This window comes from Anabrus simplex, chromosome 5 (genome assembly GCF_040414725.1).
Source record: "Anabrus simplex isolate iqAnaSimp1 chromosome 5, ASM4041472v1, whole genome shotgun sequence".
NCBI classification, from domain to species: Eukaryota; Metazoa; Arthropoda; class Insecta; order Orthoptera; family Tettigoniidae; genus Anabrus; species Anabrus simplex.
In genome coordinates, this window is record NC_090269.1 from 405,459,373 (window position 1) to 405,482,607 (window position 23,235).

The following is a 23,235-nucleotide window of genomic DNA, read 5'->3' on the forward strand; positions in this document are numbered from 1 at the left end:
TGCTCTCCATGTACTTCTGTTAACACCCCTTGACCCAGTCCTTTATTCTTCCATATAACATATTGTGCTTCATTCACCTCACTTGATCCCACTATCAAAGGCGGCTTTTGAATAAACTTTCATCATTTGAGTTCATTACTAACTTGCTTTTATCTCTTAATTCCAAATACCCCCTGCCATTGTTCCCACATATTTCAATTAGGGACTATTCTCGCTACGTTCATTTCCGTTACTTCTAACTTACAAATAAGATAACCTGAGTCATCACAGCCTTCACTCCCACACAGAAAAACTGGTCTAAAAACATCCAGTGTAAAGACAGTTTTGTCTGGGAGATGACTCCTTTCTTACAAAATACTCTTAATAGGAACTGGAAGCTCACTGAATTAGTTTTACTGCACCTTGATTCAATGTCACTTCATTATGTTACCATCATGGCAGAATACACACTCTAAGGCTGGCATTCATAGTCGGCGACTTATTTCTCTAATAAGAACGACTTAACAAAGTTGTACTTATTCATGAAGTTGACTCAAACGTTTCTCGTATTCATAGTCGTTGGTTAAGTTCTACTTTGTTAAGCTAGACTAGATAAAGTGTTACATATTTGCAGATGTTCTGTACAATTAAGTCAAATTTATAGTATGAGAAATAGCAAAGTCATCATCACAACAGATGAATAGGCAAGTCATCCTTCAAACACGGCCAACTAAATCTACGCTGCGCTCCTTATTCCAAGATTATTTATTTATTTATTTATTTATTTATTTATTCGTCCCCTTACCCGTTCCTTTTATAACCTCCCCTGTAGCTGAAATTGTAGTAACATTTTCTTAAATGGATACGAAAAGCAGAAGCAAGCATTTTACTTCCGTTGAGAAGGAGGTTTTTAAGGATATTTTACTGAAACATTCTCAAATCATACAAAATAAGAAGACAGATGCAGTAACTTCTATGCAAAAGGAAAATGCTTGGTTAAGTACTGCTGAAGAATTCAATTCCAAAATACATACTGTAGAAAATGTAACTAATGTTCTTCTAGTGGTAAAATCGCAGGCAATAATGAAGGAACAGCTTCGTTGGTTCCTTTTTTCGCCAGAACTGGTTCTACCTTTTGGAGTATGACCTCCAAAATGGTGTTTTTATGAAAGCGGAACCTTCTTTTGAACTCCACTTCACTGTAGAATTCAAAAGAGTCCATAACATTTCGTATCACTTTGGAGCACTGATTTCTCCTACCACTTCATCAAAATCGTCATCGATTTTATAGGTTAAGATGCAAAATAAGTCAAGGGTCCCCTTGCGACTATGAATACCAGCCTAAATACATGAATTGATTTACCTGTTCCAGTTTCGTATTCCCAACATGACATTCATTTCTCTTACGTTTCTTCTCTACTGACATCACTTTGGTCTTGGGAAGGTTAATTTTTTTATTGTATCCATTGCAACTATGTTCAAGATTGAATATATTATATTGCAGGCTTTCACCAGTCTGCCAATAAGAGAAGTCATCCCTGTTACTTCATACATTTAGTAGATGATCCATGTAAATTGCAAAAAAACTAAGGTCAAAGATTACAACCTTGTCTAACCCCTTAGAAGTATGAGGGAAGAGTCATAAATGAAGGTAGGTCTCTCCCAAAACAATGTGCAGGATATGGTAGGTATACAAGAGGTAGGGGAAAGAAAGGAAGAAGTTGTGGAAGACATGCGGGGTAATGTTTCAAGAGAAAGGAAATTGAGGCCAAGGTATCTACTATGGTAAAGTGTTCACGAGAGATGGGGGGAAGAGTCATAAATGAAGGTAGGTCTATCCCAAAACAATGTGCAGGATATGGTAGGTATAGAAGAGGTAGGGGAAAGAAGGGAAGAAGTTGTGGAAGACATGCGGGGTAATGTTTCAAGAGAAAGGAAATTGAGGCCAAGGTATCTACTATGGTAAAGTGTTCACGAGAGGTGTCAGTAAGGAAATTATATGAGTCACTGCAGGTAGAAGAGCAGAGAGATGAGGAGGAACAGTGAAGTATTACAGAACAGAGTGGAGGTAAGAGGTCTGTGGAAGGTAGGAAAGAGAAACGCAGAGTACACGATAGGAAGGAGTGAGACAAAGGAGGAGGTAGGAGGTTCCACAGTCATCAGGAGAGATAACAGAAACAAGGAGAGGGGGGAATTAAACAAGGTGGGAGGGTTAAGGCCCTGGTGTCGGGGACTCCATTGTAAAACATCTGGAGAAAGTGAGTGGAAGAAAGGGAACGAGGGTAGAGTGTTATCTAGGACTTAAGTTAAGGCAGACATTAGAACAGTAGTCTCCCTTCGCTTTCAGCCGTGTAGCAGCATAAACCCAGGTCAGGCATGTTTAGCATAATTACAAGGCCATATCAGTCAATCATCCAGACTGCCACCCTTGCAGTTTCTGAGAGGCAGCTACTCCACTTTCAATGAACGATTTGTTAGTCTGGTCTCTCGACAGATACCCATCCAACATGGCTGCACCTGCTGCTCGGCTATCTCCTTCATTGGGACAAGCAAGCATCCCCACCATGGGAAAGTCACATGGATTGCTGGGGACGATTATTACTGGTACATCATAGGTTTTTATAATATATTTTAGCAATTGTTGGACGATATCACTGCTACAAAGTACCAGGTCATGGCTTTAGGAACAGATTTTCCCTGTTAAGTTATTATTAGTACTGGTTTTATGTCACGCTTACTAGTTTTATATTTTCTGAAACACAAAGATGCCAGAATTTTGTCCCACAAGAGGTCTCACACATGCCAGTGAAACTGACAATATGAGGCTGGTGTATTGGAGCACCTTTAATATCATCAGACTGATCAGGTATGGAACATACCAACTAGAAATCTATCACCTGAGCTACTAAGACTGACATTTTTACTGTGAATATGACAAGCAACTGAACTAAAAGCCGCATACTCAGTAGATTTCAATGGAATGTGCTGAATGCAGGAACAGAGAAAAGAATGATCAAGGGAAACCAACTTATTCTTCAAAACCTGACCAGTAAATTCAGCTTTCAGACATGCAATGCAGAACAACACATGTTTACACACAAATTCTGCATTTTCACCATTCATGTAATCATACAGATAATTTTATGTCAATTTGAGATTAGAATAAAAAAGCATAAGAATAAGTAGGCATTCAATCATACATTTCCTCATCAAAACGTACAAGTAGAGTTATATAAAAAGTCAAAACTAGACAACAACTAACAGTTAAATTCGAATCACTATAATGTGGAATAATACTTACAAGTGAAGTAGTTGCTGTTTCCTCAAGACAGACTGGTTCCTCTTTGATCTCCACTTGCAAGTCCATTTCACAAAGCATACAAAGTTCCAGACAGTGCTCGGATTGTAAATCACTTCCCTGAAACATGAGTCAGAAATATTTTTCATTACTACTGTTGTTGTTTGGATCAATAGTCCATTGTCTAATCAAGCCACAGATAATTAGCTATTCGACCAGCAGTGTTCTATCTCCTAAGATAGCACCTGTGAAGCTGCAGCCATCGTATGTCACTAGAGATCCACTGTAACTGTGTATGTTACTGAGCCATCATATGTCAATAGAGATCCACTGTAACTATGTATGTTACTGTATTAAGTGAAAATTGGTTTTCCATGTTTCCATGCATAATTCAAATTCATTTTCTGGCAAACTACAGAGTGACAGAATGTAGAATACCTGCATTGTGTTTGCATATAGATTTTACTATTTGTGAAGAAAGAAGGAAATAATACAAAATCTGCTAACATAAACTAGTTGTCTAGTTATTAATGCAATTAAATTCACGATTACAGATGCCTAATCATACAGGAAGAATTGAAATTCAAGGCATTTGAGATGTGGAGCGGGAAGCTAAGTACTACTAAGAAAACCTTGGACTGATACAGTAACAAATGAAAATGTTCTCAAAAAAGAAATTGAGACATGCACTTTGGTTGAAACCTTAAGCAGGAGAAGAAAAGGCTTCATTTGCCACTTGCTTTGTCATTCTGCATGATGCACCATTCTGCTTGAGGGAAAACTGGAAGGCAGAAAGAGCAAAGGAAGACCTAGAGTATAGCATGAAGGTTATGGACACATAGCTGTAAATTTGCATTCGGTAGAAGGTGGGGTCCGAATTCAGCAGCCAGCAGAACTGAAGATGTTTTTCCCTGGTTTTCCATCTTCACATCAGGCAAATGCTTGGGCAGTACCGTAATTAAGTCCACAGCTATTTCCTTCCTAATCCAAGCCTTCTCCCATTGATGCATCATCAAGACTTCAATGTGTTACTGCAACTTTAAACCTACAGCAACAAAAAAGACAATAATAAAGACAAGCACACCTACTGTCAACTGAAGATGTTCGTCAAAGAAAGGAAATACTTCGATGATTCTCATGTTGCCCACCAACAATAATTAATAATAATAATAATAATAATGCAACTACAACACTTGGTTATACAATGACGAATATAAGAACAAATTTGAGTACTCCTTGAGTTCAAGCGTGCCCCACCAGGCAGTACTAGAGTGGGCAAGCTCCACAGTACCGATCAGCTGGTCTCAGGAATGATGCCAGGGGAAACATACTACTCTACAACTGATAAGTACAGACACTGCCTTTTAAAAAAATATGAGAGATTACAATTAAAATACCATGGCAGAATACAATGAAAAAAATCATACATGGAAATAAGAGCTACGGCCTTCATCGCATGCGGAAAGCACAGGCATCTGATGCCTCACAGTGAGAGGCGAAACATGTCTCATCTGAATAATGTTTTAAAGTAAATGCCAACTTCTTGTAATGTATTGAATAGGTGGAAATAAACAAAAGATACTATCCTATATACAGTTTATGAAACTTTCAATACGGACAAAAAATGATTTTCATCACTTGTAAGCACAGGTTATTCGAGTGTACATAGCATATAACTCCCATCTTATTAAAACAAAAACCCACAAACTATTTGAAGGTAATACTCTACTTACCAACTTAATTTGTCATTACTCGACTCTCGTAAGCTTGTATGAAGATTTGGCGGATGTTCAAGATTGTAAATCTTGCCAGATTTCCTTTATTCTGAAGAAAAATCAGCACTTTGCATAATGATAAACAAGTTAGGGATTATATACATAACATGTTGAAGACAAGAGGCTAAGGTGTTTGTTATCTCTATAATTAAATGCTTTTGTATTTCTAACCTGCTTCTCGATTTTGCACAGATGAGACTGGATCTAGCTTGAATTAAATTTCGACAAGCATTTTTAGATATACTTTGAGCAACAATATTGCCCTTTCGGCATCAGAAAGTACACTAGAATGGCCCAAATTTTGATGAACATTACACTGACTGTAATTCATTCACTGCTGCACTCCCGTCATCAATCTTTCCTCTTTTCCTGATGCTGTCTAGGTTCTTTTATCTGCTGGGAGTTTCACAGAATTTAATCTTACTTGAAAGGTACTTTGGCAAATTAGGGAAAATGTGAGGCACTGCTCCTGGATGCAATTTCCATCTTACATGAGAGATATACACTTTTTCACCATTCACTACAAATTATCTGATTTTACTATCAAATCATCAGAGAAATGAATATGACAAATTCTGTTATTATGTGTTAACTCAGTATCCTCCTGTTGAATAGCTCTGGCCCATTTTTCAAATTGATTTCTATCCTAAGGTGGTGAAAAAATCGCATATCATCAGCTAGTCTACCATGTTGAGATGAAGTTAGACTATTAAAATGAGTCTCATAGTCGGTCGTGTCATATTTGACGTCCTCCCTTACACCGTGTATGTCAACTGACTGTTGCCAATTTTACTTCAATTTTACCTACAAATAGTCAAGACCCAGTAGAATTACTTCACATGCTCTTAAAGCAATATGGCATTTGGAATGTCAACCCTACTTTTCTGCAGTTCAGAGCAGAAGCTTTTGTCAGGAATGAGGTCAAATGTAACCCGTATGAGGGATGCCACAAGCACTCAGATCATGGGACATAAAGATGACACATACTGCCAGATAACTGTTGTTTAAAATATCAACCATTATTATTTCCCTTTCAACTCATCTCTCACATCAATCGCAAAATATTATTGAATATGTTTCAGGATTTGTGGTAAAGAACTTAGCCAATACTCTACAATGTGATACCTGCCACGGAGCAGTTGTACAACAAGAAGATCCTTTAAAATTATTTACTTCAAACAATAGGAGTAATCTGTATGTTCCTGCATATGATGATATTCATGTGTACAAACTTACGAAGTTGTATTTCAGAGGGAATACATGCAATGTCCTAAGGTCAATTAAGAAACAGACTATATCTAATGAAATCACTGCTCAATTGTAAAACAACTTGTCTCCAAGCTTAAGCTCACACATGCTTTAGGCTGAAACCCAATGGACACATGTTTATCACCTCATGAATGCAATCTCATCAGTTTATTTGAAAATATGTCTGAATCATGCTGTAAGAGAGACCGAACAAGAACACATTTAACTACAGATCAGCATATAACAGGTTTGCTATTCTTATGCATTTGTAATTTGATGGTCATCCATTAGCTGGCCATACACGGAAAGGAATTGTGACAGACGAGGCCTTTTGTGATGCGTTCTGATAGGCTAGAACTGCTCATTAGTGAGCGAGATCAGTTTGAAGCGATATCTGTTACAGGCGAGACCTGTTGTCAGCGCCTCAACGGAAAGACCTCGCCTCACAGATCAAGCCTCTTGTAAGGGAAACATGGAGTGGACATAGGCACTTCTAGAGGAATTCATTGAAATGTACAAAGAGCGGCCGTGTCTCTGACAATTAAAACATGAGGTGTCGCAATCAAGCATTCTGCAGTATCCTCCTTTCCTCCTTCTTCAGCTTAGAAGCTACAATATCCACACTAAATACGCCTTCAACTAGACTGCTCTCCAGCAGTAGCTAAGCAAAACAAGTCTTTTTATTTTTTTTACTAGTGGCTTTACGTCGCACCGACACAGATAGGTCCTATGGCGACGATGGGATAGGGAAGGGCTAGGAGATGGAAGGAAGCGGCTGTGGCCTTCCTTGGGGTGCAGCCCCAGCATTTGCCTGGTGTGAAAATGGGAAACCACGGAAAACCATCTTCAGGGCTGCCAACAGTGGGATTCGAACCCATTATCTCCCGGATGCAAGCTCACAGCTGCAAGCCCCAAACCGCACAGCTAACTCGCCCGGTAAAGAAGTAATTATGTATGTGTTGTGTGTATTTGGTATTCAGCCCAAAGGTTGGTTTGATTCTCCACAGCTATGCCAACAGCTGTCATAGATGGCCTAGGCATCACTGAAGAAGCGTGCTAGGGAAATGATGAGTGAGGTAGCTTCCCATTGCTTTCCTCACCGAGCCAGAAGCTGCTCACATATCAGTCTGCCAAGCCCACTGAAATGCACGCACCAGCTGACTCTATGAGCAATATTTTCATACCATTCATAACAGGGACTGGCTGCATAAGGAATGGTATTACTAGCATCGCTCATACCTCAATCACTTTCATATTGTCAAAGCGAAGAATGAGAGTGAGACAAATCAAACATTTAACGTAATAACGAGAAAAATCCATACATGCTCACTATTTTTTTTTTTTTTTTTTTTTTTGCTTGTTGCTTTACGTCGCACCGACACAGATAGGTCTTATGGCGACAATAGGATAGGAAAGGCCTAGGAGTTGGAAGGAAGCGGCCGTAGCCTTAATTAAGTACAGCCCCAGCATTTGCCTGGTGTGAAAATGGGAAACCAAGGAAAGCCATTTTCAGGGCTGCTGACAGTGGGATTCGGACCCAGTATCTCCCGGATGCAAGTTCACAGCCGCGTGCCCCTGACCGCATGGCCAACTCGCCCGGTACATCCTTACCTAACAGCAATTCTTAATCACTGTGGTCCATTCGCAAATAATTCTTGTAATTGTCCGGTTCATTTTCTCTCAGGTGTTTTATCAGACTCACGTGACTAAAGCTGTCACGTTCTCCTATCCATGATTTCATCCACTTCGATCGATTTTTCTGTTTGCATGATTTAACATATAGCAAAATGCACATTCCGACAGCCGCAACAGCATTTTTTTTTTTTGCTCTGGACACTGTCTGCTTCTATGTCCATCGCACAGTTCTAAGTACGGCAGACTCGACTGGCAAGGATTTCAAACTAGCTTGAAAGGCCAGCGGATGAGGCTTGGCCAGCTGAGAACAAAGGGATCATTCCATTAACGGGAGGGTCTGGAATGTTGACAGATTATGTTGCACAACACGACAGGCTTGGTGTCACAGTTCATGGCGAGCAGCAGGCCAGGTCTCTGAAGGTCACACCTGGCAGGCGGCCTATCGGATCTGGCCCCAAAGGTGAGGCCTGCGAAAAAATCTGTCTGTGTATGGCCAGCTATTGTGTGGATTACTCCAGTCATGCCCTAGTTAGTGAATACCCTACCAACCACCACAAAAACATGCAATAGTGATTACATCCCTCCATATAGGGTTGGCGTCAGGAAGCACATCCGACCGTAAAACAGGGCCAAATCCACATGTGCAATACAGTTCGCACCTGTGACCCCACTGTTTGGGAAAAGCAGTAGAAAAAAAAGAAAGAAGTAGATGCCCTAGTTAGTGAACCATGGCTGAGTTTCCTAGTAAGTTGTCTTTAGGGTCGTATTCATGAACGAGACTTTGACTTAGACTTAGGCTTAGAAGGTGGTAAGTCGCCATTTCCATTTCATGATCGCTACTTGGAGATAAGTAAACTTAGATGGCGACTTTACTTCCAAGTCGCCGATGTTCCGTACTTAAGTAGACTCTGAGATCAGAAAAATAATAAAATGGCAGATATTGCCGATGCAGTTAATTTTGTAGACGAAATTGAAGAGATCCAGGAAATTATTCAGTAGGTACGTTGTGCCAAATCCTCGGCGTATTATAAGAGATGCACGGAACCCAGCTCAATTTTATACAGAAAATGAGTTCAGAAAACGATATAGATTCGACAAACGTACAGTATTAGATGTACTAACGATGTTTGAAGACGAATTACAGAAACATAATAATCAAGGATCACTCATACCTCCAATGATACAGTTGCTAATTTCGTTAAGATTTTTTTTTCTATTTGCTTTACGTCACATCGATACAGATGTCTTATGGCGACGATGGGATAGGAAAGACCAAGGAATGGGTAGGAAGCTGCCGTGGCCTTAATAAAGGTGCAGCCCTCCAGCATTTGCCTGGTTTGAAAATGGGAAACCACGGGAAACAATCCTCAGGGCTGCCGACAGTGGGGTTCGAACCTGCTATGTCCCGGATGCAAGCTCACAGCCGCGCGCCCCTAACCGCACGGACAAATCGCCCGGTCGTTAAGATATTATGCTACAGGTAAGAGTAAAATTATTGTTACTATAGCGCACAGTTTTTGCACTTTCTACTCATCGTGTTATCTAGTTAGGTTAAGGGATGATCAGTACAGATTAATGCATTCTTATGGTAAATACAATAGCCTTTCACACTTCCATGGTTTTCAGGTAAATTCCAAATTGATTCCGCTGATTTACGAGGAGTAAGCCAGCCCTCAGTATGTAGAATAATCGGAAGAATATCGATCCTGACTGCCCGAAAGAGACCACAGTTTGTTTCGTTCCCAAATGAAGCTGAATGTCGAAATAATGCGCGACGTGTGTATGAAAGATCCCGTTTCCCTGGAATGGTTGGAGCTATAGATTGCACCTATATACCAATAATAAGTCCAGGTGGCAACCATGCTGAGGGATTCCGTAATAGGAAAGGGATTTTTAGTTTCAATTGTCAGGGCATAGTCAACCACGAGATGAAGTTTATTGATTTCGACTTCAACTATAGGCTACCTTTCTTCTCTTTCACTAGTTCTAATAACACCTCCCTTTCATAGTTGTTGAAGGCTGGCAATTTTTTTCTTTCCATCCATCGTCGAGAAATAAAAATTAACTGTATTAACTGGATTGGATTGAGTTTAGAGTCTATAACGCGATCTATAACGCAGGAAACAGCTGAATTTCTTCTTCTTCTGCCTCTTTATTAAGAAAAAACATTGAGTGATGCGAGATGCTACAGTGCTCTTCCATTGTTTTCATTGCCAACTTCATATCTAATTCTTCACATCGTAACTTACCAAAGTCTACTTACGCCAGAGTCTACTTTGTACCGTCTATGAAACAGACTTCCACGAAACTCAACTAAGTGAACTTATGTAAGTCGAAGTCAAAGTCTCGTTCATGAATACGACCCTTAGAGTCCAGACACATGTTGCTGTGAAATAGATTTGGGCATCTGAGATATATTCTAGGTCATGGGTCTCCTTGTGATCAGGCAGCTAGGACTATACAATCCACTGTTGCTCCCTAACCCATTAGAGGAAATCCTCTCTGGGAATATGTGGAAGTACAGTAGTATAGCATCCTGGTTATCGAAGTTTACTGAGCTCACAGCACTTCAAGAAAGTCTCAGATGTATAGGAGTAAGGGAGTCCCACTTACCTTTGACACTCGAGGGACTCCTCAGAAACAACTTAGCGAACATAATGAAATTCAACGCGGAGCTAGCAATATTAAAGGGACTTTTGGAAGAAAGGAAATAGAACTGGCTGAGTCAGCAAAGAGGATGCGTACAGGAGTGTTACGTGTTTATGATATTCAGGTAAGGGGAAATAACGAGGAAGAGATAGGAAATTATAATGTTTTCTTAACAGGTGCTAAAAGAAGTAGGACTGATCATCAGAAATGTTACTGCAAGTACAACTGTTTCTGTTAGGTACATAAGTGAGTGATGATGTGGGTAGATTTAGCAGTTGGAGGAATTATTATGAGCAGGGGTAGAAAAAAATAGAAATAATTCAGTAGCCAGCCCCTTTTTATCAGGAGCTAGCACATTTTTTTGCAAATACACATTATGAAAACCACAGGTTAGACTAGGATAAAGCTACATATTGTTTTTGAAATGTGACCTTAAGTAGTATAGTCCCAGTTCATATAAATCACTAGTCACCTTCAAGGTCAGCGTTTTGTAAAATTACACTACATGAGCCTGTTTGATTTTCCACTAAAACACCAACGATCAATACATTTTGTTACATCAAAGTCCTTTAAAGATGGTCCATTCAAGGATATCAGCATGATATCACTTAAGTTCTTCTTGGCAAGCTTGGTTCACAATTTGTGTTTAATAATATTCGTCGTGCTGAACCCTCGCTCACATGATGAGTCGACACAGGAATTGTTTCCACTATATACTAAGGAGCTTTCCTAAAATCGGAAATCGTCCTTTCACAGTCCGTGATTTTTCAAGTAGATCATTCAGTGGAAGACCTTCTACGACTACTTTGAACTCGTACCACTCGCTCAGTTTGCTACGTTGTTCTCCTCAATTTGAAGGCGTTTTGAAAAATGAGTGACAAGAAGCTGAATTTCTCTATTGCCCTAATTTTCCAGTTGTTTTCCTGATGGCCATAAATGTGTGTCAATAATACCAGTGGCACTTTGAATCCTCATTTTGAAGAAATGTATCTTTCAGAAAGGTAATCTCACTTGCCAAAATATGTTCCTTGTCACTCGTGAAATTCTTATTCGACACACCTGATAACTGTATTCCACTGAAAACTCCTGAAAGTGTTATAGCAGAAAAAAACTTTTCCACCATTGGGCCCTTTGTGTTCTGAAGTTGCTGCAATCAATTAATTGCATTATTTGCATGCACTCTTATCTGACTTATGTCTCAGAAATACAAGTGGAAGTCTTTTGAATATACTCAGAAGTCATACAAGAAGTGAATTATGATGACACATTTGAAGTAATTGATCTTCTTCAGAAGATCTTTAGCCGTAATTCCGTCTTCACCTTTCAGAAATATTCTCTAAATGCACTACTAGCCATTCCCAGTCTTTGACAACTGCATGCAAAGCATTTAATTAGCTTGCTACCCATCTAACTTGGTGTAAGTACTCCAATTTAGATATTACACATTCCAGCAACTCCGAAATTTTCTTCAGTTCGCAAAGTCGTTTTGGCGAATGTTAATAAAACATATATAGTTTCCTGAGTATAGAATCAATTACATCAATGATTTTTAAGTTTCACAATTTTCAGTGAGTGAAGAATGAGTTGGAGTTGAAGTGCAACACAATGAACGTTTTACCAAGTTCTCAATTTTTTTCCAGATATTTTTGTAACCATACCATTACGGACACCAATCACGCATGGTGCTCCATCAGTCCCTATACCTATCAGTTTTGTGCTGTAAAGAGTTCTCCAAGCCCTAACTGAAGCAATTCTGTTTCTAGAGCTTTTATATAGCTATCACTTGTTGCATCCTCCAATGACACAATAGAAAGTCACTTTTTTTTTTTAAAAAAAAGAATGTAAAGTATCAGCTCCTCATCATCAGATTTACCGGGCGAGTTGGGCATGCGGTTAGAGGCGCACAGCTGTGAGGTTGCATCCGGGAGATAGTGGGTTTGAATCCTAATGTCGGCATCCCTGAATATGGTATTCCGTGGTTTCCCATTTTCACACCAGGCAAATGCTGGGGCTGTGCCTTAATTAAGGCCACGGCCACTTCCTCCCAACTCCTAGGCCTTTCCTATCCCATCGTCGCCATCAGACCTATCTGTGTCGGTGCGACGTAAAGCCACTAGCAAAAAAAAAAAATAAATAAATAATCATCAGATTTATCCATCGAGTAAGATACTGACATGAACTTTCCTTAATGCCACATATAAAATCTTCATGAATATCTGAGGCAATGTATGAAATAAATTCTCTGCATTGTGTATCATTCACATACTTCTCTGAATCAGTAACATTCAACTTGCTTAACAGTGCAAACAAACCTTCAAAATCAGTGTAGGGTCTGTTTTTATTTTTGCAGTATGATAAGTTGCCATGAACAATGCATTCATATGCTGTAACATATTAGCATTCATTTTCTTTATGCACTTCGCTAAAAGTGCTAAAATTTCCGTTTGCCTGCAAAATTGAAATTTTGATGTATTTTTAATGTTTGACCTATCATTGTCTTGAACACCATAAATTTCATGCTGGTCATTGTCGTCGTGTACATTATAATTGACAATTCCATCAAGTGTTTTCTCACATTCACTCGGTTCTGTATCACTTTGTGTTACATTTACGGACCCTACTTACAAGGAAATCTGAAAGAGTACACTTTTTTTTTTTACTCGCATCAGTCAATTAGTGCGGTTTTGTTTGTTTCATTTTGCCGATTTTCTCAAGTATAACACAGAAACGTAAAATACACCAGCGTTAAAAATGGCTTCTGAGTTCGCGGGCTTCGATGTCTGATGCTACGTTGCCAATTTTCCATAAACGCACAGGAATAAATACAACTGTCTTTATAAAGTGCAAACCGTTCAATACCAAGATGCTGTATTTAAATTAAAAGTATAAATATTGCTCGGTGAAAATACAAGAATTGATGAAGACGTCATTCCGTATGTTATAAATGCAAATAATGAATTCCACGGGAATTTATCACCACTGCTTTGACGGCAATAGTTGAGGAATGGCTAGTCACGGGAAGGAAGGCAGTAATGTAGTGTTTGTGGAATTATTTAACGTAGTAGTTCTCTGCATTTCTCCACAATTCTGGTCTGATAGTTGTATTTGGTTACCGATAGCTGATCATCTGTAATTTAACTCGAAGTGTTACGATATGTCCACATGAAAGGATACTGTTTGACGGGTTACAAAGATATCTCCCATGACCGCTAGGCAGCTCCCGCACAGAACTGAAACGTCCAGTTCCAAGGTACGAAGAGCAATTATAGAATTCAAGACTCTGCCAAAAGCACTGAAAAGGTTTATTGCATATATTAGAATACATGAGCTACAGAGAAAAATCTGAAACACCACACGACTTGTTACTTTGTAAAGTGGTGGGAATGTGCATGTAAGGGAACTCCAGATTTCAAAAAATAAATTTTAGAAACCGAATTTGAAATTTCAGGTGCCAGGTAAAAATTTTCAGGTGCCATGGCGACTGGGCACCCAGTATTTTTTGACCTCTGATTACGAGTGTTGTCTCAGGGTGCTGATGAAGCAGACAAGTTTTATGAAGTTAAATGACATCGCAGTCTGGGTCAACAGCAAGACAGAGTAGTGTTAATGGGTGATTTCAATTCAGGAGTTGGAAATGGACCTGAAGAACATGACAAGGCAATGGGTAAATGTGGAGAAGAAATGGAGGCTAATAAGAAGCGTTTACTGGACTTCCGTGCTAGTATAGGATTAGCAGTTACAGACAAAAACAAATAAAAAATGAGAGCATTGTATCTAACTTGCAAACGAAGATGGAGAACACATCCTGTAATTTCTTATTAGAATTATCATTCCCTATTCCTCACTCTCTGTTGAGAATTGCGAGTAGACTGTTCTAGAATACCCAAATAAAGTATTAATTTCTATAACTACAAAACAAAAATTGAAAAACTATTGCCTGCTGAACAAAGATCTTTGTGTAAGCAAGAGACGTGAGAGCTGAAATGAAAAGGCGAATATTATTAAACCTTCAATAACTTCCATCTTCCACCATCTTCCCACATATCTTTCTTAACTTTCCTTTTAACTCTTGTTCTATCATCACCACAATACAAGGCACCACACTCACAAAGTGCACAGCTATTTAAAACTACTCCTTGCTAATAACTTTGCATCTTTCCTACAATCCCTAAATACCCTCACAACCATATGAAGAGATCTGTAATCTTTATTTACAATACAATTTACGAAATTACCTCAATTAGAAGTGTGTTGGTACTGGTAAACCAGTACACGTCACCTATTTTTGGAACGGAGCAGTAACAACCTGCTCCAGGAGTCTCTTCCCTACCGGTCCACTGCTAGTGTGACAGCATTGCGCTGCAACTCGCAGTTTGCTGTACCGGGAAGTGTTGTTACTGCTACCCAAAATCTGCTCATATCGAGCACACTGGCCTTAGTTTTAGAACTAGATACTTGGAATATTATAATGCCTTCAAGCATAAAAAGTACTCAGCTATGAGTAACCATATGAGGGAATCCGGCCACAATTATTCTACTATAGATCAGGACCTCCACATCATTAAATATGTAAATAAAAGCAGCTTAATGACCAGACTGGAAAATACATATTTTTGGATCAACATTTTAATAATAATTTGAATCATCTCTCTAAGAACAATAGCCTGTTAATTGAACAAGTCGCCAAGTTACTCGCTAATTTTTATATAAACCACGAAAATGTTCAATGATAGACCTTTAGATATCTCTCCAGTCGTAATAACAGATTCTACCTTATCCCTGCCCATAATACAACTCCATCACAAACTTCTAGCACTCTCATTGTTGTGCCTAACCCTCCCCTCCCGACTTGCTCTCCGCCCAAGCAAGCACACCGATACAACACACGTATTAATAGGCAGACATTTACCAGACCCCCTCGATTGGCTAAGGTGACCAGCCACCGCTCTTCCAACATAAGAGGTGAACGGTCTTAGACTCTTATTTTTGAACACTATTTTCAAGGCACTGAGTACATTTCTTTCTTTTTCCATTTTCAGACTTCAATTCACGTTCATTGCATCTTATTTTTCCCCATCTCTTGAACTCCCAGTAAAAATGAGGACACTAGTTTTTGGCTTTAACCATTATGTTAAAGGAACTGGATATTGGCCTCTACCTATAAGCAGCTTCAGGCATGATCAATCCTGTTGAAATGTTGCTACTCCAAGTCAACTACAATATGTGATTTCTCGTACCTGACTCACGTGTCTATGCAAGAATGAGATTTAATCAGTTAACCACTCAAATCACCTTCTTCATTCCAATGAACATAAAAATAATCATTGTTATGTATGAACATCTTACCGATTGACTAATAGCAATGATATCCTATATGATTCTAATTACTTCACTACCAGCTCTATGGTGTACTTCATGTTTTAACCTCTGTCAACACAATTTTGTTTCTTTTCTCTTAGCCATGTCGAACATTGTTATATGTTTTCACACTAGTTTTTAAGCCTATTTGATTTTCTATACGGTAATGTAAATGTCGTATTTTAGGGAACCATATATTTTATGGACACTAGGTTCGGGGCCCTTACCTAACTTTAGGCTAAGATTTATTTTGACTGATGATGCCTACGACAAATAAGCAAAACATGCCCTAACTTACAACACCAGTTGTAATGTTTATATCCTAAATATAAGGAAAGGTGGTGTAAATTTTTATTATTATTATTATTATTATTATTATTATTATTATTATTATTATTATTAATGTTTATAATCTGCTTTACGTCGCACCGACATGAACTTGTGACGACGGGATAGGATAGGGCTAGGAGTAGGAAGCGAGCGTGGCCTTAATTAAGGAACACACCTAGCATTTGCCTGTTGTGAAAATGGGAAAAATAATAAAACGACCTTCAAGACTTCCAATAGTGGGATTCAAACTCATGGAATGGAAGTTGACAACTATGTAACCCAAACTGTATAGCCAGTTGCTCGGCCAGTAGATTTATTTACTCTGCTGGGCTGAATGGCTGAGACGGTTGAGGCGCTGGCCTTCTGACCCCACCTCGGCAGGTTTGATTCTGGCTCAGTCTGGTGGTATTTGAAGATGCTCAAATACGCCAGCCTGGTGTAAATTTATAGGCAAGTAGAAGAACACCTGCGGGACTAAATTCCGGCATCTCAGCAAATAAGATTATTACTAGTAGATTTACTGGCAAGTTAAAGAATTCCTGCTGCACAAAATTCCCGCACCTCGGTGTCTCTGAAAACCGTAAATGTAGTTACCGAGACATAAAACAAATAACATTATTATAATGTATGTATTTATTAATTCATTAAAGATAAAAAATTATTCTGTGCTTGTACCAATTGTCACTGGACCGCCAGCGTGTCTCCATGTTCTGCGTTCTATGCCATGCTCCTGAGCTGCATGTGTGGCTGGACCAGTTTGTCACTGGACCAGTAACATGTCACCGCGCTCTGCACGCTATGCCGTAGCTATGCCATGCTCCTCGGTCACGTCTGTGCTTGGACCAGTTTCTCACTGGACCAGCAACGTGTCTCTGCTCCAGTCGTGTCAATGGAGCAGTTGGGGCAGTGACACATTATTTCTGGACTGTCACACCTCTAACCTCAATGCAGATTATTCCTTATATTAACAACAAAGCACTTACAGTGATCCCATGAATTACTGTCACCCCATCAACACATTTCGTTAATTAGAACTGTGAGGACTTTTCCTCTTGGTGAAACTTACAACCTGACTTTTCACCCCATTCACTATCATACTGCTGTCTGCAGCCCATCTCAAAACTTTGTGCCAAGGTCTCTTTACGGTTGCTCACAATCCTGCAACCTATTTAGGTAACCCACTACAATCATATTTCAGTCAATGTCATTTCCCACAAAGCTGATTATCTTACCAATTATTCTGCATCTGAATCAGCGTCACCCTTTCCAGGCTTGAACATCCCTAGCTCTAGCAGCTGTATACATTTTATAATGTTCACCAAAGACTACACTAGATTCCAGTGATAATTTTGTTTATAGATAAATTACAAAGTTACTGTTAGGTATATTTTGATTCAGTTCAACCAAATGGAAAATTCTAAATTCCCATGGTGGGAATTAAGATATTTTTCACCAAATAGAGCATGTCAAAAACATATCAGATGTAAGGCTTTTCAGACGTTTGCTCTATTAACCAGCGTTTCGTCTTTGGTCTGTACAGGCTTCTGATAAGCTCACCTGCATACACCCAGCGTCAGTGGGTAGGGTCTGGCACATCCCACTCTGATGAGTCTAGTGTCTAGTTCGCCAAAACCGGTCCTAGATATGTAATATTTTACATGTAAATAAATTTAAAGTAATAAACTTCATGGTTGGGTTCAGTATTGAGTTAAGACTTAACTTAAAATGAATACAAGATTTATTGCTCCACCTTCTCAATACTTACAATCAAACAACGTTTAACAAAACATCATAATATGATAGTGTCAGGTACTAGTTTCGGTCCATATCCCAGACCATCATCAGCCAAGCCGAAATTGCAAGTAAAAGACATAAACTAAATTAATATGGATGAACATGAGGATGGATGGTAGTGGAATGACATACAAGTAAAAACCTTATACATAAGTTACAATAAATATGATCAGAATGTTGAAATTAACAAATGAATAAAATAATTGTGATGATTAAAATTTCTTGATGCCAAAGTCTAGGTTGACGGTTGGACTCATGTTGCACATTTGAATTTAAGTGAAGTCTTAGTTTTCTGGAAGTTCTGAGGGCAAGTTCCACGATGGCCATACGACCTATCTGTGTCGGTGCGACGTAAAGCAAATAGCAAAAAATTTTTTTAAAAAATTCGATTAATATCATTATACATATCTAATAAGGCTTTCTTGGCTCGAATCAGTAACAGTTTAAACATCTGATACGATACATTATCAGGACCTGGAGATGAATTCGAACAAGACTGAAAGACCGCTTCTAATTCCTGGTGATTGCACGGCTGTAATAACACTGAAGACTGTGTGTCATGCGTTTCTTGTAAAGGGACATAATTAGATACAACATAATTTGGAGTCTCATGGACAAGAAAATCTGATAACACCTGTCTTGGCATTGTCATTGAAGGGGCATGGTGCATAACTCTTGTTAACGCCCGCATAGCATTCCACAAAGTTGTGATAGAAACTTGACGAGTAAGTGAAGAGATAAACTCTCGCCAAGCTAAACGACGTTTTTTATGTAAAACTTTTTGAGTGTATGCTATATGATGTTTAAACCGGAAATAATTTTGAGGTGTGGAGTGTTGCCTATATTGGTGGAAGAAACGTTTGCGAGCCTGTATCAACAAATTGCATCTTCGTCCCACCATTTAATTTTCTGAGGTCACCCTGTAAGTGGGGGTGGGGGGGTTTATTATGGGATGATGCAAATTAATAAAATCTCGTAAAATCTGAAGTAATGATTGATAAGTTAACAAGTTACTAAGTATTCATTGCAATCTATCTTCAAAGTATGTAGTATATAACTGCGGATTAAATCACCGTAATGAATGCACAGTGTTATCGGCAAGTGATTGCAAAGTTGAGGAACTAGGTCAGCCTAAACCATATGAAAAAACAATGGAAAAATGATGACTTGAGTAAGTGTCAGCTAAGGTGTGCCATGTGGTGATAGACACCATCCTCTGCTTACATAGAGTTAGATTCACTGCGCTGGGAGGGGCAGTGGGCACAGTAAGACGAGTAGGGGAACTGTTGTTTAATATTGCAAGAGAATGTTTGTTAACAGCATTGAGGAAATAATTACCTTTAGGAGTATCCGTACTTCCTCCCCGCGCCGTATGGTGAATATTATAGTCACCAAAAATAAAAACATATGGCTCTGTGGCAAATTGCTGAAAAAATTGATTCCATTGCCTTTTGGTGATGGAAACGTCTGGTGGACAGTAAATATTCACAAGCAGGATGTGCTTATGATAAATGCCTATAAAATACGTAGAGGGTATTGTCTGAAGATTCGAATTAGGTCTATATGTCATGGAAGAATGAACCATACAGGCATCCCCTCCATATCCTGGTCCGTCATTACAAACAACAGTATAATTAGGATATGCAATGCGCTGTGAAGGGTCAAACCAGGTTTCTTGTCGTGCTACAAAATGCAGTACCGTTTCCTGAATCAGTGTATATAGCACGTGTCGTTTATTCATGATACTCCTAGAGTTCCACTGAGTGATTCTGATCATAGAACTGTACAAAATGGTTAACCTTGTCCCTTAAGTGATAAATAGTATGAGCTAGGGTCAGGTTATCACCCATTAATTGCACCAGTTGTGTTATGGTTTGGTAGATTCCACTTTGAAGGTGGTCTCTTTGCCGTTGAATAGAAGATATTGGTTATGTCATCGGGGCGCTACTAGTGGTGGAAGGTATGTCTACTGCAGCCAAGGCCATCTGGCTAGGAATATTAGAAGAAGTTGATACTCATGAAGATTTCGTCCCCATGCTAGGTGCAGCTCGGATCAAGTTGTAATACCCCTCCCTGTCATATCCCAGGGGGGCACAGGCTGAGGTGATTGCAAAATGACTTGAGTAAATTTTCTTTTACGTGGATTCTCCGGTGTAGGGGGCGGCATCTCCCGAGTTAATGGGGGAAAATGTTAGGAATTTACCGCAGAATTGTATTCGGCAGGCTGGACTTTTTTCACAGCTTCTTTGAATGGTACATTATCGGTACTCATTATCTTTTTAATGTGTACCTGTTGCTGATGCGCCGGGCAATCTGGTGCTCCAGTCAAATGGGTTCCCCTTGGCAATGAACACATTGAAGAAATTTTTCCGTACAGTCTGTAGTGATGTAGTGTAGAGCGCAATGCCCACACCTAGGACTCGTCGCTCTACAATGCTTATCCACGTATCCATATCTTTGACATTTTTTTGCATATAATAGGGGCAAAGGCATATGGTTCAACTTTTAAATGCACCTGATAAAGGGAGACATATTGAGGGAGTTTCTGTGCTCTAAAGACAACTTTAATAAATCCTGTAGGGGCATAGTGGTTACCCTCTTGGCTAACAATCTTACGATTCAGACGTTGTACTGATTTTATAGTTGCGGTAGATTTTAAGTGCTTTAGGATGGTAGCATCAGTTAGGGTTTTTTCAACTCCCCTTATAATACCCACGCACAACACATTGGAGCTGGGTATATACGCCCTGAGTTTAAGTTCAGCTAATATAGGATGCTTGAGAAATGAGTTCGGTTGAACCACACACACAAATTCAAGTTGTACTCTCTTTCTGCCCTTTTGTGTCACCGATTTAATACCTGGGATGTTATACTCATAAAAAATTCGACCCAAGGTCATGGGATGCATATGACCAATGTTTTGGGATGTGGTAAACTCTACGAAAATAATAAAAGGGCCATAATGTGAACTGCGGTAGAATTCTTGTGTCACAGTCTTCGGAACCTGATCACCAAGGTCTTTATCCGCACTCTTATCTTGCTTCTCAGCATTATTCACTGTATCACTATTTTCACTCGAGCTATCTTCTGCATCGTGCTCCATACGAACTGTTTCTTCACGCTCGACTACTAGCTTCGAGGGGTCGGGAGCCTCCTGACCTCCACTGTTCGCTGCCATCGTTTACTTCGTACACTCTTACTATTACACGTCAAAAACGTCCACTGCATCTTGTCACAATGATTATCAACGCGACCGCACGCTATCACTGCTGAGAGGGGGCAGCACAGTGTAGACTGCGGTGCAAGGAGGCGTTGCCCCGCACTCCCTCATTTGTTCGGTAGGAGTACGTTATTTTGCAACCGTTTTATACAACAGTTGTCTGCGCCCAACGGTTTCGACGACAACCGTTGTCTGAGCGCAAATGTTTTGCCCAGCACTAATCAGATTCTTGCCCCTGTAATCTTTTCGAGCAGTATATTTCTGAACAATATAGCTTACTTGATTTCTTATCGGGTACCGAACGTTATTATTCCTTTGTTGAGATCTAGAAGACTGCCAAACTTTATCAGCACTACCGGTCTGTTAAAGGCTGTGTTCCGGTGTAAAATGAAAGAAATCACAATTACCTGAAGCAGATCCTAAGGAAATAGCACAATTCACGATATAAAACTGCCCAAGCTAACACAATATGGCCGATACACACAATGCGAAGCAACTGAATATTATGATCCTTAAAAATTATACCAACCACTTCGAAACCGAACCTGAAAAAAAAGGTCTCGCAAATTAATAATCAGTGCGATGTTCTTCGTCTTTGGAAATATAAAATCGATATAATTCACTACAATGATATTTCTAAACTTGAGAGAGAATCGAAATTAAATCATCTGAATAACTCAGGTCGACATGAACAAGAAGTGAAATGAGAGAGAAAGAGAATTGAATTGAATTTATTGATGATTGATAGCAAGCTTAAGGAAATTGCTTAATATTAAGCTATCTGGCTTAAGTTCGGTAGTGTAAGCATTTCTTCACTAATTCCTATCTTTAATTTCAAAGCGATGACGTATATTTTTCAGAGGCTTAAATGTTTCCTGCAAGTCCGAATTCATTTTTAACACCAAATCCCGAGAAATTGTGGAGGGAAAATTTCGAGATGTTTAGGAGGATAAAGGAAGGTGAAGTGTAGCGATGTATGAAGACAGATCTATTATTGAGGACTTCCAAACAAATAGAAATTTAAAACTCTGTATTAGAGAAGTTCAAACGCCCACTATTCCAAGAAAAATCGAAAGTCTCGTTGGGAAATATATAGATGGGAATTGGGAGAGTAAGATGCTGTAGAATGAATAATGTCGAGTAGTTTAACCAGGCGTAGGATTCAAAGCGAGCAAACTGTCAGCGATGAAATACTTATACTACATAATGTTTATTATGAGAGAGCACAGTAAACGCTCTAAGTAGGCTACTGTAGTCCCGTAGATTGTCCATAACACGTTGCTAACAATACGGGAGACGTCGGATACCAGTCACCCGCCTCACCATTTGTTGATTTTTCAGTCTGATGTTTCACAGCGTTGGCACTATAATGTCGTGCCCCAAACCGTCTATCACACAATGGTTCTATCATTTTGGGGACGAGCTCAAATTTCCAAGGAGACAGGTCCGGTGAATATGGCGGGTGTCCCTGTAATTCTCACCCAGTGCGCTGAAGTTGCTTCCGTACAGCCTCTGCTACATGTGTTTTGGCGTTGTTGTGGAGAACGATGGCATGTTTTTGGATTGTAACTCGAGTAGTGTCCATCTTCTGTCCACGTCCATTCACTGGCTAATTACTGCACTTGACACATCAGTCCTGCCAATAATTTGTCTTCCCTACGTGTTTCACGTTCGTACTGAAATGTTGCTGCCTACCTCCCAATAGTTCGGTTCGGAAGGCCGTTATTCTTCGCAACTTCTACAAGCCCTCTATCATATTCTTTGGCATTACGACCCCAGTTAACAGTCAATTTGACGTACGCACGCTGTTCTTGCCTCGTCACATGCATTCTACACGGATACTGACTCACTACTGCAGTACCATTGCCCTGTGCGTGGTCCTTACCCAGCGCACCACCATCGCGTGCTATGTCCGTTCTCTATGCTCTTCATGCTTTATTAAAGTATGC

At 39.5% G+C, this 23,235-nt stretch overlaps 1 protein-coding gene across 2 annotated transcripts in view; it reads right to left on the reverse strand.

The window, feature by feature from the left end:
• LOC136875013 (gastrula zinc finger protein XlCGF46.1) overlaps nt 1–21,760 on the reverse strand; it is a 60,174-nt gene extending 38,414 nt beyond the window's left edge. The window contains exons 1-2 of one of the 2 annotated variants that reach the window (XM_067148732.2): nt 21,694–21,760; nt 3,281–3,397 (exon numbers count right to left, since the gene is read on the reverse strand). In XM_067148732.2, the coding sequence (XP_067004833.2) occupies nt 3,281–3,358 (78 nt within the window). In that variant the 5' untranslated portion in view covers nt 3,359–3,397; nt 21,694–21,760. Of the gene's footprint in view, nt 1–3,280; nt 3,489–21,693 lie in introns of those variants that run through there. The other variant, XM_067148731.2, reaches the window with a different exon arrangement.
• Between the last annotated feature and the right edge of the window lie 1,475 nt (nt 21,761–23,235).